At 36.9% G+C, this 18,724-nt stretch overlaps 1 protein-coding gene across 3 annotated transcripts; it reads right to left on the bottom strand.

The window, feature by feature from the left end:
- Positions 1-4,223: 4,223 nt before the first annotated feature.
- rasal3 (RAS protein activator like 3) lies at positions 4,224-18,145 on the bottom strand. Of its 3 annotated transcripts, none has more exons than XM_052131185.1 (18): positions 17,200-18,145; positions 14,959-15,095; positions 14,758-14,836; positions 9,410-9,477; positions 9,144-9,229; positions 8,880-9,006; positions 8,325-8,423; positions 7,540-8,211; positions 7,319-7,463; positions 7,082-7,226; positions 6,577-6,813; positions 6,145-6,346; positions 5,931-6,022; positions 5,496-5,787; positions 5,287-5,397; positions 4,862-5,052; positions 4,687-4,771; positions 4,224-4,585 (listed from the first exon to the last, which is right to left on the bottom strand). In XM_052131185.1, exons 1-18 carry the CDS (start codon positions 17,720-17,722, stop codon positions 4,496-4,498), a joined length of 3,381 nt encoding a protein of 1,126 aa, XP_051987145.1. In that variant the 5' UTR covers positions 17,723-18,145; the 3' UTR covers positions 4,224-4,495. The 3 variants fall into 3 exon arrangements, with proteins under 3 accessions (XP_051987145.1, XP_051987146.1, XP_051987147.1); XM_052131186.1 differs by having other exon boundaries at positions 14,959-15,092; XM_052131187.1 differs by lacking the exons at positions 14,758-14,836; positions 14,959-15,095; positions 17,200-18,145 and adding an exon at positions 14,157-14,334.
- Between the last annotated feature and the right edge of the window lie 579 nt (positions 18,146-18,724).

Below are 18,724 nucleotides of genomic sequence, written 5' to 3'. Positions count from 1 at the left end.
CTTTAATCAAAAGAGCACAGTCGAACTGCTGTACTAGGCAGCATTAATCGATCCTACTGCTGCAACACGAAGCAGAGTATCCCATTAGATTATGTTGAATGCATTCCGTTTAACTTAAAACAGTAGTTCTCAATTGCTTTTGTGTGTGGACACACACACACGTATGTAGTATATGAGCATATTAATTATTATCCACTTTATTTCCTAATATCGAACATCTTTCAAACGGTACATATTTTACACAGGTTATCCACTTTCACTGAGTTTTTAACTACATTTTTAAACAACATCAGTCCTGATCATAACTACCAAATATTATTTAATTTTCACGGTTTAACCCTTTAAATGCCAGTTTGCTCCATAGGCTAAACTTGAGATAAATGGCGCCATCTGGTGGAAAATATAAAAACTTAAAATTTTGAAGACGGCTCCGGAAAGAAAGCATAATATCATAGAATTCATGATTTTATGCTTTAATGGCACTGGGATCAAATATTGCAGGTTCAATGGGTGTCAATGTGGACATTTTTGTCCTTAAGTTCGTGAGTGTATCTATTTTGTGTACACAGTGTATTATAGATATATTACAGAAACTGAGGTTAAAATATCAAAATTCCCCCCAAAATACACACCTCTGCCAAAATGATAAAAAAAAGAACACAAGGTCGCACAAGTGTTAAGACAATGGATGGCTCATCATTATTGTGGTTAGGTTAATGTAGCTAGTCTTTCAAAAAAATTAATAAATCACTGATTCTTTTGATAAGGGACAAAACATGTCATACACACTAAAGTCCTCTTTATGTTAAAATTATCATAATAACAAAAATACTGAAAAAGTTAAAACTAAAGGAAATGTGTATCCTCGAGGCATTAATTCTTTATATTTTTAAATAAATTAATGAGAATGTTATAAAATGCATGCTCTATTGGAAGCACATGTAACTTTACATTTTCTCAAATATCCACAATGTTAAACTGCTAAATAAAGTCTTTAAATAAAGACTTTATTTAAATGCAACAAATTAATAAATATAAATATCAAATGAAAGCTAGGGATATGTTAGATATCAAACAATACATAAAGTAAATAAAAATAATATTTTACATAAAAAAACTGTATATCAAAGTTGTGTCCCCACTTTGCATCAAGATTATTTTAATAATGTTGAATAAATCAAGACAACACAGTCAGGTGTAAATCTGAGAACCCCTTTCCCACTTCCTGCTCATGGTGGATGCAAAAGTAGGACACATGGTCTGGTAATTTTAATATGTTTATATATTTTGAACAAACAATGTTTAAGTCTCTGTGGTCACAGCTGCAACATGTCAATGCCATCATCCCATTGTGATAATTTCTGTTATGGAACTATTTTGCCATTTTAGTTTAGGTTTTAGAGGCAGCTTCAACTGAGGAGAAAAACAAAATGGCTTCAGTATACAACACATGGTTAAGATGGAAAAATATAATATTTTGTTAAATGATGGGTCAAATTTACTTAGCAAGCTTTTAGTGTGTCTGACGGTGTTGATAAATAAATCTCAATTTTCAGAAAAAAATGTTTGCTTACGTGGTTCATTAGCTGAGACCTTTGTCAAATATCCATTTCAAATAAATTGTGTATAAAAAAAGATTGTTTTTTTCCCTTAGCTATAGAATCAGTGTAATTATAATTAAAATATTTTTTAATGAAAAGCAAATAAAAGCCTTAACTTATTTAGAAACTTTAACTACAACTGCCAAATTTGTAATAAAAACAAAGTCCTATAATTTGACTTCTTCCATAGAGCTAAATCCTTGAAAATATTTACAAATATTCAAATGGCGTAGCCTAGTTGACGTGCATGCAATCTAGAAATACAGTAGGTTAGAGCAGAGCAGATTGGCTTTATTCTGTGATAGAGGTCTGGACAGGTCTTAAAATGAAACCAAACCCAAGCTGTATGTAAGAATGTGTAGTCTGACCCTATCTGGCTCGAATGGTACCATCAGATTTTAAGCCCGAACCTTTCCTGAACCTGAAATTGCTCACTTTCTTTTTAATTTCTTCTCCAAGCAAGTATTGTTGCAATAGGATGTATTTTTATGTAAACATCGTAGGCAACATTTGTAGCAGTTTTTAACAGTAAACTTACAGTTAACCCTGACATTGTTCTTCCTGCTGTCCTGTAAGCCTCCCTATTTTCCAGTGAGATAAAACTGCCTAGTTCCCTCTCATGTTGGTCACTTCGACGCTGCATCAGTAGCAGGCACTATGGGAGCTCCTCGCCAGAGTGTGGATCTCTGAAACCCTTTTCAAAAATGGTAATCTCATTGGCAGATGGCATTGATGGATCACCCCTGATGTGCATGTCATCGTGGACATATAAACCGAAGCACTGCGCCATTTTATCAGACACTTCTGTGTTTTGAATTGATCGCATTGTGTGTATTAAGTTTTTGTTTCATTAAAAATAAACTAAAAAGAGGCTTTTGTCTAACAATGTCTTTATAAATATGGAGTTTTGCAAATGTTTCCACAAGCACATGAATTCAAGCTTTTTGTCCCTCTGTCTGATGGGCACAAGCACTGTTTTATGAACTGTGCTCATTGAGACTGATTGTGTTCACTGCGAGCACATGAAACTCACTACGATTTGCCCTCGGCTCACTTTCATTCTAAAAGCCAAAGCCGCTCTCCTCACGCTATACTCATTCTGTGGCTCCCAAGGGACCGCACGAGGGTGACGCGTGAGGATGTGATATAGAGGGCTGAGGTTTATGAGGATTTGTTGCCAGAGCAAGCCTTGCATGTCTTCTATTCTCTGTATCAAGCAGCTTCACCTGTTCAGTACAAGCACTGTTTATTGCCTGGGCTGTGCCCTTGCTGACACAGTGCTCACTGAGATTGATTGTTGATATTGTGAGTGCATGAAATTGAAAACGCTTCACTCTCTGCTCTCAGCTCAGGAAGCTGATGCCGGTCCTCTCTCTCCCCTCTATTTGCATCTCTCCTTTCAAGCTTTATTAAAAAATTATGAAGAATGGTGTTCTGCGAATTTGCGTGCCTCCGAGTTTCGATGTTATTTCCAGAGCTGCACGAGCAGCTTCTTATAACTTGACAACATCACATTTCAGCAAAGGTTCAGGTCTCTGGCCACACCACAAATTGGCCCTCTGGCCACCATGATCTTTGCCCAGGATATTGTCAGGTCTATGGCTGGCACAGTGTCTGAGGAATTTGCTTCTCACGGACAATGTCATAGTATAAGTAGTATAAGGGTTAAGGAAGACTGACTTAATTGCATCATTCAATGGCTGTGGTTCTCTGATTGTTGGATCTTTCTATGCTGGACCATTGTTGTTGTAGTTGCTCGCCATGAATTCTGCCATTAAATATAGATTTTAAGATGGTTTCAACAGAAGCATGTACCACGACCAACAACCGAAGACTTTGCGGTATGTCTGTCTTTTAAGGTTTAGAAGTTATCATTAAAAATCAATTAATTTATGGAAAAATATATGGGTTTTTCACTCCCGACTGTTGTGCTCTATTAAAAATGGATTTTGTCACTCCACAGAACCTAAAAGTAATTGGTGGCAACGGTGTCTAGATGTATCATTATTATATACATTATTTGGCCCATATGTAAATTCACTCACAAATGTAGAGTTTTTAAAGGGATAGTACAAGCAAAAATGGAAATTTACTCAATTTTGTATTCACAATTATGTTGTTCCAAACCAGTATTCTAACCCATATATCCAACAAACATGTATTCTAACATTCTTTCTAATATCTCCTTTTGTGGTCCACAGAGGAAATAAAGCCATGAAGGTTTAGAACAAATTTAGGATAAATAAATTATGACAGAATTTTTGTTTTTGGGTGAACTAGAAGTGGTGGTGGCATAGTGGGCTAAAGTACATAACTGTTAATCAGAAGGTCACTGATTCGATCCCCACAGCCACCAGCATTGTGTCCTTGAGCAAGGCACTTAACTCCAGGTTGCTCTGGCGGGATTGTCCCTGTATTAAGTGCACTGTAAGTCGCTTTGGATAAATGCATCTGCCAAATGCGTAAATGTAACTATTCCTTTAACTTTTAATGGACCTGGAACATTCCATATCCCATATACATATTTAACAGATAAATTGCAAATTATAGGTCTGTATGCTATAATGACTGGTGGAACACTTATTGAGGATAAAATAAATAAGAGCAATGAATCAACTTGAGTTGTGTAAACAACACATTTTAATTGAGAAAATACAAAAAAAGTACAAAACACAGTTACAAAAATTCTTATGCATGTCTATAAAAGAACAACTAAATCTTATGCAGATTTGTATTTAATGTTAAACTTGAGGCTTAGATCAAATTAATTACTCAAACAATTGTAGTCCTATGTTTTTTGTTGATAGCTAGGTACAGTGTTACCAATGATCGAAAAGCTGAAAGCAATGAATATGGCAGCAATTAGCACCACCCTCAGTATACTTTGTCTTGCATCAGGTGTTAATGTAAGCCTTTCTTATGCCATCTGCACTAACTGCATTGAATTGGTGCATGTCTTTCAGCAATCCAGCAAACTGCTCCTCCTGTTAACATATGCACAAATGCGAGTATTAACTTATACACAAGCCTGATGGAATCATGTGCATTTGTAAAACTGGACCATGGAGAAAACCACATCACTTACCAAAACATTCATACGTTCTACTGCAGCCACAGCGACATTCAACTTTCTTTCATCTTCCTCCCTCTCCTCTTCAATGACGCCCAGTCTACACAAACAAGTAGGAGTAAAATACAAATGTACACATTGCTAAATTATTCTTCATTTAAAATCAAATAAAAATGTCTGTTTTCTTTACCTGAAAGTTGCACTTGCCAGCTGTTCCTCTCGAATGACTAACAGATTACGGAGTTCCTGGACCTCTGCTTGTAGCTGTGCATTCTGATCCTGACTCTGAACTATAAAATCTTCTAACCGCTTGGCCATCTCCAATTCGCGCTCAGTAACCTGCTCCACACCTAAACGCAACTCAGCCAACTCTTGTGCATGCTGTGGGACACCAAATCTTTGTCAACATACAGTACAGTGGTATTTCATTACACCATTTCCTCTACATACTTTATGACCAAACCACAAAGTAGAGGAAGAAGATGTACGTAAACCAGTCTGGTTACTCTTACAGGAGACAGTATATTACCATGTTTAATTATACACATTACATTTTCAAATAAACTTGATGGTAATGAAACCAGTTGCTTCTAGATTATACAGAGTAGAACTCACCCTGTCAAATAAGTTTGTCTGCTCTTGTTCTTTTCCTGTCATTTGATATGGCTCCTTGTTGTTGTTTACAATCCAGGGTACTGGTGCTGGCGGAGTTTTGTGTTTTATGCTCTGTACACCAAGTAGAGAAAATGTGAATTAAATCAAATATTTATATCTCTGGAACTGACACATTGGCCAAAATGTCTGGGATAATCTAGTTTACTCACATTCCAAGGTAATGAAATTGACAATTGCTGATCAGTTCCTTGATCCTGGTTGTAGTCCTGGGACTGTGTAGGGAGCTCTTCATTGCTTGCCTGCCTCTTTACTAGTTGACGCTGATGCCGTGCTGGTCTGTTGGGGACACTGAAAGCACGCTGCACCTGCTTCCGCTGACGCTCTTTGACGCCAAGGCCTGGCTTTGAGTCTATCGGAAGCTGCTGCATAGAGTTATGTAAGGGACTGTACTTGGGCAGGTCTCTTGGTGGGATATACATTGGCTTTGATGTTCCATGAATGCTGTTTAAGCAAGAACAAAGACACAGGTGAGAGGTGTGTTCGTAATTGAAAATCTTGTTGCAGTCAAGCAAAAAGACTTTGAACAAACAGGCAATAGTTGTCAAGCTAGTTGCTTGATACAGCTTCTCTTGGGATAACCTCACCTGCTAACTGGGATCCGTTGAGCATCTGGGCCCAGGAATTCTGTGATCTGGTTCAGGATTGAAGGCAATGGATGCAAGTTGTCTATTGTGTCCTACAGACAATATATTTTTTGTCCATGAATATGTTGTTTAATGTGAAATTTTGGAAGAAAAACATCAGTCATTGCAAGCTGTTCTAATCGTAGTCATTTTGAGGGTATGAAGATTTTGTTACCTGTTTCATTGCAGAGATAATATCAACCAGTAGATTTTGAAGGACTGCTAGACGAAGGGGCAGGTCTACATAGCCATCAAATCGAGCCATGACCATTTCACTCTCTGGATCAGATACCCTCTGTAAGTATTCTCGCATTGTGTCCCAGTGTTGTTCTAGAAACTCATTCATAAAGAGCATGTACTCTTCCTTTTCGCCAAACCTATGAGGTGGAACATAAGATGAAGACAAAAATGGTTCTTATCACATGAGAACAAGCCGTACAAAAACTTAATTCCTTATGGACATGTTATCAATGAACAAACTTTTCATTATTAAGTCTTGGTGCAAGTTAACAAGTAAAGATGTATGGTATGTGTGGTACTTTGCATGGAAATCAGAAAACAAAGGACTAAACCATATCCATAAATTTTACTTTATGCACAGACTTACAAGGTGAAGTTTGCAAGGTTCTGAATGACCTTGGCTGTCAAAGTGAGTGTGCGAAGGGTGTTTGGCTCTGGATAGGGTTGGGTGAGGCCGAAGAGTGATGGACTGAGAATGGCTGGGCATAGGAATCGAAGAAACAGTGATGCTGATATGAGACGGTGTCCGATATCTGTCTGACCTCGTTCTTCACAATTTGTTACCCAACTGGAAAAAATCTCATTCAGCTCAGCAGGGAATGAACTGTTCATAGAGGGGAAAGATTTATAGTATTACATTACCATTCTAATAACAAATGACACTCAATTTGGTTGCTAAGTAGATAGTGTCAATCTATTTACACATTTTACATTACAGCAATCTTAGATGTGTATTTTTTTTTTGTGATGAAAATGTTTTGCTGCAGTTCACTTGGATCTCTTCATGTGAAAATACAATCCAATGGCACAAATTTCCAAAAAGTCTATGGGACATATATATTTTGTGGTGTGTTAGATCAGGATTATCTTACTCTTGCATATCAGTGATTCTCTTTACAACCTCCCCACATGTCTCTTTTAGATGCCTCTGGTTGATTGGTAGATCAGAGGCAGAACATTTCAGTGGGTCTACCTCACAGCTCTCTGTTCCACTGTACAGTCTGGCTATAAAGTCCCCTGTAAGTGAATGTGATGAAACAGAATATTACAGGTAAAAAGATTACACATGCAGTTTTATAACAGCTGAGATACAGTACAATGTTCCTTACCAAGTGTGTCAATGAGATACTTCTGGCCCACTAATTTCATGTATTCATCAATAGCCTTTGTGGCCAATGTATTCGCTCTGAAAATCAAAGCCTCATTTTCTCCCAAGCGCTGAACTTCTGCACTGCCGAGATCAATTAAGAACTCCTGTACATACAAGATACATTTAGAAATCTAAAGATTTCTATTTGTGTTTTCTACAATGACTGGCATTGTCACTCACCTTGGCTTTCCCAATGCTCTGAAGCACATGAACAAGTGCCCCTGCTAGTTCTTCTTTCTCACGTACATTAAGGAGTGGTTCCAGGCTGCTGCACATACCCACATAGTCCACTGTGACATACTCTGCAAATTCCTTGTACCTCTCGATAGGCAGAACTTTTAAGTTCTGGAATCTGGCCTTGACACGAAGTAAAGCCTGTGAACCAACTTGGTCCTTCACTGTACTTGCTCCTGGGGACTTATAGGGAATGATGGGATACCACTTCTCCTGATAGGCCCGTCCTTTTATGTCTGCCAGAGTAAGAGCAACACTTCCCAAAGGATGTGTTATGGTGTCATCCCTGGAATGGCGCTTCTTCTTGGAGTCCTCATCTCTAAAGAGGTGCAGGGTGATCTGGGTGACAGGGGGCAAGTTGTCAAGCTCAAAAAACTCACCCCAGAATAGCTGGCAACCACCCCCAGCACCACCACCATGGCCTGCACCAGTTGCTGCAGATCCTCCATCACCTGCTTGGCTGGAGCGTTGGGTGGACTTCTCCACAGCCCGGCTACTGGTGCGAGCAAACAGTGTCCTATCCAGATGGAGCTCACAGTAATACCGCTTCTTCGGCAGAAGGTCTTTTGCTTCATTAACCCAAAGGCTCAGTGAATTCTCTGTGCGCTCACAGTTGTCCTAAATAGGACACAAAAGCAAGACAATATAAAACCAAATTAGAGATTTGTTTCTAACTAGCACACAAAGAATGACATGTTTTGATGGACTTTTCAGTTGAATAATCTTTGTACCTTGTTTGGATGAGCAGTACGACGCAAGTCTTCAATCCAGCGGTCTCTTTCTGCAGCTGAACTGCACCCAAAACAGTGGTTATTCTCTGAGTTTATGACCTTTCAATTGGACAAAGGGATACCCAGAAAAGAGGTTTGTTTAAGATTAGGGATTCAGATAAGGATCTGAAAATTGACATGGTTTACACTTAAAAGCTAAAATGTGTAACTTTTTCTGTGTTAAAATCCTTTCTCCGATACCAGCTTAAATATGCAGAGACAACTGTAAGCCAATTTTAGGTAAATGTTTTCAAAAACCGTAAACACTATGTCTCTGTGGCGCCACAAAATTCCTCTGTTTTGAGCGAACCGTCCATACCTACACAATAATATTAACTCAATCAATGGCACGATTTGGGGGTGGGACTATCTGTTTGTACAATAAATCGAAGATGGGGGCATATTTAGAAAAGTTGTTTGAAAATAAATGTTTATTTTGGCAATTCAGTTCAGTGGTGCTAGCGGTGCAGAAATTACACACTTTAGCTTTAATATGGAGGCAACAGAAAAATCTACCTGAAAACAGTACTTCTCGCCTAGAATAGAGCTATGGACTGGCCTGATGACAGTGGTCTGGTCTGCACTAAGATCCAGGCTTTTTGCAGCACTGACAGGAATGGATAAAGATTCCTTGGAACCATACCTTGGTAGAGATTGAGAAAGATTGGGAATGTCACCGAGTAGCATATCAATCCAACAGATAATAAGCTTGTCCAAAGAGAGATTAGAAAGCGATACTGATTGAATTTTGGTCAACGTATTATGAAAATGTTGTCCCACCTTCCAGCATTACTTAGTCCTGCAGTATTAAGCTGTGTGTTGCTTTTTCGTCTATCCTCACCCTGTAAGCGGCGCTTGATTAAGTTCTGGCAGCACAAAAGAGAAAATGAGAGAAAAGGAGTCGCAAGGAAAGAATGGGATTAAAGAGATAAACTGATTATTATTAAATATTTAAATAGGTACAGTATATTTATACATGCATTTAATTGATACAAAAAGAGTTTCAGATTTGTTCTTATGCTTTAGGCCCACTAATGTATACTCACTTTGACACCGCCATCTTGCCCTTTTATTTTGCTACCACTTGACGTGACAACAGGATCTGGGTTTAACTCTAAAGAGAAAAAGGGAACACTTTCTGTATTAAATGCTTACTTTTTGATACCCAGGTATTCCTTTTTTGTGTCTCTACATTTTAATAATTAAAGCTGCTTCCCAAATTGCATACTTGTACACTACACCATTTTGTAGTGTATGTAGTGTGTTCACTGAAAAATGCAACAAGATGAAGAGTACTACAAGTACCCAGATAATGTAATATGTAGTGTGGAATGTTGAACACTCAGTGGTCGTGATTTGCCCTATGTAGTGGAAGGATGGGGGTTATTGTTGTGGAGAAGATTCTTTCCCTCTTTGCAAGAAATCTCTCAGAGCCAGGGGTTCCAGATGTCAAAGGTAAAGGTTTATTGAGCAACCAATAAACCTGAGAAGGCCAGCTGTCTGTTCTGGCTTCACTGTTTCACACTTTCAGCTTTATACACTTCTGTTATCTCTTCTGAGTCCATAAATAGCTCAACCTGATTATCTCCAACCAATGGACTTGTATCTTACATAATTTCAGCTTGCCACCATTATTTTCTAGACCATCTGACTTCTTTATAATGGTGGAAACCTAGCAACTTATAACATTTTTTAAAAATAACTTTTATTTTTAGAAAGTGTACATTTCCAACAAACAAAATAATGTAATAATAGCACACTTAGCCTTCTTGTTATGAGCTTCTTGCTTAAGTACCCTACTGCACATCATGAGTGCCTGTTTTTGCTCTGTATGTTGACTGAGCATGTTCCATACATGTGCTTTTCTCATTACAATTGGCTATATCACATGTACATATCTTCTAGTTTATATAATGCTTGTTGTACTTTTATTTATATAATTAATATTGAAAATATACCATATATTCTGGCCATGAAATTGTCCTGACAAAACAATTGTAATTAGTGATGAATGTGGCAACTACCAAAACTTACAGTATGTGATGACAGCACCTTGCAAATGTGAGTGAATTATTTATTTGAGATACAAGCATTGGCAGGGCTTAATTTGAGGGGGGATACAAGGGGATGCCACCCCCCCTTTTGCAAGAAATACCAAAAACCATCCCACTTGAGAACCACCATACCCCCGTACCATCCCCTTAAGATCAATTTTGTCATGTTTTACTTAGAATTAATCATGCAAGTAAAATATTTAATTCTCTACGTTTGATAAATAAGAGAAAATGGGGATTAGCCAATCAGAATTAGATTTCAACACTTTTGAAGTTGATGCACAGTTTGGAAATATTCTACCCATGTGATGCTTTATTTGCACAATCTGTCAACCAAGAGCGCGGAACCTCTCACTCCACTGTGGAAAGGTGCCGGTTTTCTGAAAACACCGGCAAACAGGTATGCCGGAGTTTAACGACGATAAGTTGACTTGTCCTATCAAGTGTTCACATGAAACTTACGCCAGTGAAGAAGTTGCAAGTTTTCAAAAGTTTCACAGACTTTCAAAAATGGCCAAGAGAACAGGTAGAGAGTTTATTTAGTCTTTCTTTAAAAAGAAGAGAACAGAAGGTAAGATATTGCTGTGCCAAATATACATTACAGCAGGTTTAATACTAAAACGCCTTTGTGTGTAGCACAACTTTTTGCACCTCTGTTTAAGTATCCTTCCTAGAAACTGCCCACATTCTGTTATTAGTTCGGTTACAGGAAGTACGAAAAAAATGCATGTGTGTGACAGTGAGTAAACACTGTAAAAAAAATCCTGTTAAATTTAAATGGCAGCTTTGGTTGCCAGAAATTCACTGTAAAAAATACGGTAACCATGTTTCAGGCTTTACGGGAAGTAATTTTGATGCCTGTATATTTTACGGTGCATTATCATTGTTTATATTATTAAATGATAAACTTGATAGTAACCTTCTGAAACTGTAAAAATCAGCTTTTTACTTTATAATATATTGTTAATCACTGTAGTAATTACAGAAGGGCATGATGACATGAAGTTAATTATTAATGGCCCTTCTAGGAGCAATGACCAATAAACTGTAGAGACAGCACTCAGTGTCACTCACACATACACTAAACACCATCAGTATAACACATGTGAAATTGAAATTCTACAATAAACATGAACTAAACTACATCAAATATAACGCAGAACACCCCAATGTACATAACTGATATTAAAAATAAGAAGAAACATATCATTAGGTTAAGCAGGGAATTCTGGGAACGCCCGATCATTGTTTTTTACTGTAATTTTAACAATAATTTACTGCAAAAAAACTTAGTCTCTTCTTAAACATGTTATATATTTTTATCGTTAATTGTACGGGAAAATCTGATTTTTTTTTCCTCTAAACATTTTTTTTTTTTACAATTATTTCCATAAAACTACATGTATTGTCTTTTTAAATATATAAAAATGTTGTACCATTTATTTTAAGGAAACTACACGTTTACAATTAAGGTTTTTTACTGTAGCATGTTTACAGTCTTTTACCGACATTTTTTACATTGAACGATCGAGAGAGAAAACCTTTTTCATGACCAAAATAACAAAATTCATCATAAATTACAAACACAAAGGGTAACAGGTGCATATTCATGTGTAATGGTAAGTGAGGTGAGGTGTCCAGATCTATTAAATCAAAACTACATAAAAAAATGCAATTCAAACAAAACTTTTAATTAAATAGCCTACACCTCTTCTATAATGGTCATATATCCAATTTCTGAGTTTGAAGTCATATTGATGAAAACATTTATAAAAGTGGTTTCCAGAAACAGTAAAAAAAGAAAAAAAAAAGAAATCAAAGTCTCATTAAAATCTGCAATTCCTGAAAAAAAAAAAAAAATGTTGGCATGACTACTGCAGAATAATATTTTATTGTCATTTCATAAAAATAAATAAATAAAAATTGTTTTAAAATATGATAAATAAATCAGATATTTATTTAGATTTTTTTTTATCATTTTGTTCATGTCATGTGGTGTAACCGTGAGAAAACCATTTATTTTAAAAATAGGTTTTTTTTTCTAGAAAAATGTGTTTGATATTTTTTTTAATTTATTATTAACGATTAAGCTGTTCATACTTTCATGTATCCAAGGTGCAAAGAAAGTTTTATAATACTTTTTACTTTGTGGTTACACCACATGCCATTTTTTAAATAAATTCTAGAAAATACTAGGATTTTAAACATTTATGAAATCAGATTGGACACAAAGATTACATTTCAAAGAACTTGACAAATCTTTTAAACTAGATTTTAAAAGATTTCTTATTTTCAACACTTTGGACAATCTTATTTGTCAACGACCCATAAGCATAAGCACAGCGCCCCTTCCTTCACCTGAAAAATGTCAAATGCTTCTGTTTGGTTAGCTTCTGTTAATGTTTCATTGATACTACCTGTTGAAAATAGTGCATAGTGTAAGTGCCCAGTGTACAGTGCGTCATTTGAGAACTTAAAATCTACTTAAGACAGTATTTGATTGCCATGCAGTTTGCTGAGGACCGTTCGCTGACATTCCTGCAAGACTGTTCCTGGAGTACACAATAGGATGCTTGGGGCACATTAAAAAAGGTGTTGTTTGTTCCTTTCTTTAAACAGATATCCATAATACTGTTGTTGACCATTTATGCATATGATGACAGTTTAAGCTCAACGCAATCGCAGATTCTGTGGACCATGACAGGAAGCATAGTCATTTCCTTCCACCATTTGCGCATCAGATCAATATTGTAATTTAACGGAAAATATAACTGTGAAGTTATGTCGTTGAGTTGCATTTATACAGCACAGAAAGGAAATATCTTCTAGTGGTGTACTTGGTTTTGTTTTCACTCATCTGAGTACCTTTATGAAAGTTGGAAGACCAATAAAGACAAGCTGCATCATGCAGAGGATGTGGTCCCGATTTCTGGACCAAATCTGGTGAAAGCCATCTACTTGATTATAAAGGTTGGCCATATAGATGCTAGCATTTTCAGTAAATAAATGAAATAAAAAATAGCTGGAATAGTGTGTCTCACAGTTGTATTGGTAAAAAAAAAAACTGTATAAGGTAATAGTTTCAATAATAAATACAACCTCTGACAAACATGGACAAACCACATTTGCAAAGAGTACCATTGCTTGAAACTTTCTGATATGATATGTATAGACAGACACATCACATTCTTTCAAAGAGTCTTTCAACTTTTTCCCACATCCAGTCTGAGTTAAGTTTTATCCATAATGGTATGGTCAGTCCTTGTTTTTATGAGAATTTAAATCGTTTGATGTTGTTTCGGCAGCCAAGGAATATACAGCTTTTACAGGACCAGGTAAAGTATATCATGCGCAGCTAACTCTATTCCATACCAATATTCTCATATACCAAGATGATTATACCTTCATATGTACTGCTTAAAGGGATAGTTCACCCCAAAATGTACAGTCTGTTATCGTTTACAGCACTTATTCTCATTTTAGGTGAACTATCTCTTTAACAAAATGAAGAGTGGTTCCATGAACACCAAACGTTAAATGTCTATTCCATGGTCTTCCCAACTATTACCAGATCTACATTTCTACCCACCACGTATAACGGTATTCCTAGAAGGCTTGAAGGCAAATGATGGCCCTGCATTATTCGAATTGTATTTTACAAGCATTATACTATCTAACAAAATCAACTGATTCAATCATTTAAGAAATTAATATTTATGAAAGAGATAATTTCTCTTACCTAATGCACCTCCACACATAATCCATCGCCTGAAACCCATACTTTGAAGTAACTTAGAATAAGGTAATTTTCCTTTCAGAAGATTAGATTCCTAAATGCCCTTTCATGGCCTTTTTCTTTTAACTTGAGCATGCTTATGTTGAGCAAACTAGACAGCACACCCCATCAGCTTTAGTCATTCTCTGCTATGGAACACCCAGTTGTGATGCTATCTTCCAAAATTCAAAGGAAGCAATTTTACAAGCTCTCGCACAAATAACCACGTCAGCCATTTCCTCTGTAAATATGGTATTGAGTACTGTATCTAATCACTGGCAGTCAGCCATCGGCTAGATAGAGGAAGAGGATGCCTCACATCTCTCAATGCCATCTCCAACTTGTAAATTGTTAGAATACAGAGGGCCATATCTTCAATGCCATGTACTGCAATCCCCCAATGATCTTCAAACTTTGTGCTTGTTTGTATTTAGTGTGCTTTAATATATCTGAATTTGTATTATTCTAAAACCATGCTTTAAAACACATCTTGTTAAATGTCAAGACCCCAACTCTTTATTCAGTAAAGATCAATGTAAGAAAGCAGACAGATAGTAATACTGACCAGGGTGACTTCCACTGATGTTCTGAAGACTAAGGCTCGAGATACAACTGCTGGCCCGGTTCTGTACCCGCATCATAGGCTGAGATAAAGTCAAAGATTTATCAATTGTGTTTTAATTGGCAAATGTTGACCTAAATTAAGTACACATAAGAATAAGAATAATGGTGTCATCAGTTAGCATTGTTAAAAAGTGTCCATTACCTCTTCCTCACGTGGAATAAGGATCTGTCCATCTTGTAGAAAACAGTTGCTAATATCCCAAACGGGAACGTCTTGTTGGGGGGCCCAGGGGAGCCGAACAGGCTCTTGGACCTCAGACTCGCACTTGTCTTTGTCTCCTCATGAAATAAAAACGTTAAAAAATTACATTTCAGTTGAAATGACCTATTACATATAAAAATATGCTACATATCATGTCCGAACATTTTAAATAAACAAAACAAGGCCTACATTTAGGACCATTAAGAAGATTACATTGTGATATTATTTTAGTACACTTTACCCCCAATTCTCAGTACCATAATGCATCCTAACATTTAACTTTTATTATTCCCATTGTTTTCTGATGATTCTCTTTACTGTAACACTTTATTACATTAAAAAAGATGCTGTTGTACAATGATACTTTAAATTAAGATAAGAGAAAATAATAAGCATTACAAAGGGTGTTCCAATATGACGAATAAATACTTTACAATTTAAATATTATATAAATTTTCGCATTGGGGTAATGATAATTTCAACTAACTAACCATTTTTAGTTCCCAGAATGCACTAAAAAATAGCTCTTTGGCTGAACTTGATTCAATTGTGGACAGTGGTTCTTCATGTTTTAAATGAGATTTCTTAACTTAAAATTACTATGTAATCTCAACACAATACTTTGTGTAGAAAGAACCTAGTTGAATTGGGTAAACCCAACAAAATAAGACATGTTAACGTAACTCAAATACATATCATTGATTTCTCTACATATGAGCTAGTGAAAATGAATGTTAGCATGCTAAATGCATGCTAGTTTGTAGTAGCACTACAAAGTGTAATTTAGTAGCTATATTATGTTGAGCAGAGCGATTGTTTGATGAATCAAGTAAACAAATTTGTGTGAAGCATTTACCTGTCCTCATTATTAGCTCAAGCTCCACTCTTCACCATAATGGTAACCCCCCAAAACTCCAACATAACAGAAACTCTTCTAAATCTCAACATACAAAACGTTAAACACTAACAAGTTTTATATTCATCTGGCACAAAAAAAAATAAAATAGCATTTAATTTTAACATTTACTCTATTCATGTCCCATGCAAAGCATGCTGTAAAATGGAAATCACAGTTTCATCAAAACTACATTAACTCCACAAAAAGGGGGTCTAAAATATTTTGTAATTGGATCACAGAAACCACATACGAATGTGGTCAAAAACACATTCATCACATTTGAGGTGTAAAAGGAGTAATCCGTCCTAAATGTGTCACGGCAGCAGTGAGGCGTCACCCCTCACCAGTCAATCAACTGCTGCACTAAAATAAGAGCTTAAACTTTGCCGTTAACAAGCTGCTTTAAAAGGAAATAATTGTCTGATTGTAAAATAAAAAATAGCAGATATATACACAGTTACGAGAGCTCCACAGATCTTCTTTATTAGTGTCTGATATCAACTCAGATGAGAAGCACGAACACCTGAAGCTCCTTTTATACAGTTAATCCACAAATTAAAAGATAATTCTGCTTGACATGTTGCGTTTGTGCTTACATACATTTTCAACTGCATCTGTAGAAACAGCACGCTGTTTGTTGTGCTTTATTATCATGCAGTGGCCGGGCCGTAATGATGGATGGCCGGCGCTGAATCAGCACAATCAGCCGGGAGAGGGATAAAGAGGAGCCGGGGATGCCAGTTCGAGAAAGAGGAAGAGATGCACGTAGCCACTGTGTGTGTACGCACGTCAGTGTTTATGAGTGTGCTTTTGGTATGCTGGAAAGCAGTTTTATGTTGTGTTTTGTTTAATTCAAATTATTTACACGCTTCCTGCTTCCTCCTTTCCCGATAAACAAGAGGCTTGTCAGCCCCAATCAGTTAAAATAAATATAGCAATGACAGAGCCTCCAAAATGATGAAAAATATCTCTATAAGACATTATCAACCTGGCGCAGAGGTATTAAATAATTGGGGAAAAAAGTAGATTACCCTTTGCTCTAGAATTGCAACCATTTTTTTGTTGTACCGTTATTTTGTTGTTTACTATTCCATCTCGCACATCCTGTTGTGGGTCTCTTAATTTAAGCGGCAGTTACTGACAATTGATCTGCTTGATTCTAATCTCTTGGAAAGTTGTTTAAACTGTCCCACAGTAGAGGTAATTTTAATGGTTTCAACTTGATTTTTTTACACCGTAGAAGCTTGTTTTTTTGTGTTTAATAGTTAATATAAAGCTTTTACCTTGCTCTACAATGGGGGTACTCTGCAGACGAGGCCTCTTGAACTTCTGTGAAACTGTTTGTAGATACTTTCTTATTTTACCCTTCTGTGTCGTGTCCTGGACAGTGGACCCTGATGCTGAAGGAGAGGGCAAGACCGAAGACAGGAGGGACCCTGGTGGCTCAGAAAGAGCTCTGCGGAAAGGATTTTTCCTTGAAGTTGTAGGCTTGTCTGGTTTTGAGGGGCTTTCGGCCCCTCGATGTGCAGTCGAGCTCTTTTCCCCAGCTTCTTCACTCAGAGCTTTGCGCCAACTCTGCATTTTACTCCATTTGTTGGAAGCTCCCTTCTCTAGTCTCTCAATAGTCCCCTGTGCAACTGTCTCAGTCTTGGCCCCGGTGTGCCACTTGTAAGTGTTGAGTAGCTTACCATCCTCTGGTTGCTGTGGTTCATTCTCAACTGGACCGTTCTGCTCAGGGGACTGTTCCATCTCCTCTTCAATCTGTGGAGTTGACTGCTCAGCACTTGGCTCCTTGTTTGTACCCATCTTGATTTAATGGTTGTCTCTTGTGTGAACTCTCAGCAAGTTTTCAGGGCTCTGGATGCTTTTTGTGGAATGTGAAGTATGCCCCCTCAGCACTTACAGGTTTTAGAGGCTTTCAAAGATATTTTTGGATCTCTCTTTTTCTCTTCCACGACTTCAAGTATCGGTTTTCCCCAAAGCTCCAGATCTCATCCTCCACTCACGCTGCTTTTTGGCTACTTCCTCATATAGTTTTGCAAATCATCAATTTCAAAACATTGTCTGTTCACTTAGGACTTGTTTATTGAAAGTAGTGCATTTCTTGTCCTAAATCTCCCACTGGTCTACTGTTGACAAATCTATGGTCCAAATATTCCTTTTTTATTTTGGCTTAGCTAAATTGGTACTCCTTGTTCAAAAGCATGCAAGATGCAGTGCTTTGTGGTCCTCTGCTCTCGTAGTTGTGAGTTTCAGCGTATTTCTTGTCCAACATTCAGGAAATCAGACAATTTGTGGGTGGGGAAATCAGGTTGAAATACACAGGTTGAATGAAGGCATGAGATTTGTGAATATTTCCCAGGCAGACGCAACAAAATCTATACAATTATACAATGTTTTAGTTGTCTTTTTTTATTCTTGAGCAATTTGAGGGCATTCGTAGCAAAGCTTTGAAATCTTTAATTTGAATTTTTGTTAATCTGATTTGATATATTATTTAATCCATATACACTATATTTAAGTTTGACTAAACTGGTATGGTTGTGTTTCGTAAACATGCCTATGATTATCATGACAATATCACATTGTCAAAACTAGATTTTGCCAATAAAATGGACAAGGTAGTCAGTTGAACCTATATACCTGCCTGTTGTGTTCAGTGACAGTTACATTTCCTGTCACACTAGCAACACTTCCTGTCTCACTCTTAGGCCTGCTAAGAAAACCACTTCCTGTCGTGGTGAAGACTAAAAGTAAACTTTTCAATCTTTGTTTCAAACTAAACAGACACATGTGAAATCTAACATG

Source organism: Xyrauchen texanus, chromosome 7 (genome assembly GCF_025860055.1).
Source record: "Xyrauchen texanus isolate HMW12.3.18 chromosome 7, RBS_HiC_50CHRs, whole genome shotgun sequence".
NCBI lineage: Eukaryota > Metazoa > Chordata > Actinopteri > Cypriniformes > Catostomidae > Xyrauchen > Xyrauchen texanus.
Note: the sequence above shows the minus strand (reverse complement) of the source record. Positions and strands in the feature narration are given on the sequence as shown.

Excerpts from the sequence above, each read along its gene's own strand:
- rasal3 (XM_052131185.1), bottom strand. The coding sequence starts at position 17,722 with ATGGGTACAAACAAGGAGCCAAGTGCTGAGCAGTCAACTCCACAGATT. Across the intron at positions 8,424-8,879 it reads GCGAGAAGTACTGTTTTCAG|GTCATAAACTCAGAGAATAA; the intron begins GTAGATTTTTCT and ends TCCAATTGAAAG. Across the intron at positions 6,023-6,144 it reads TTATCTCTGCAATGAAACAG|GACACAATAGACAACTTGCA; the intron begins GTAACAAAATCT and ends TATTGTCTGTAG.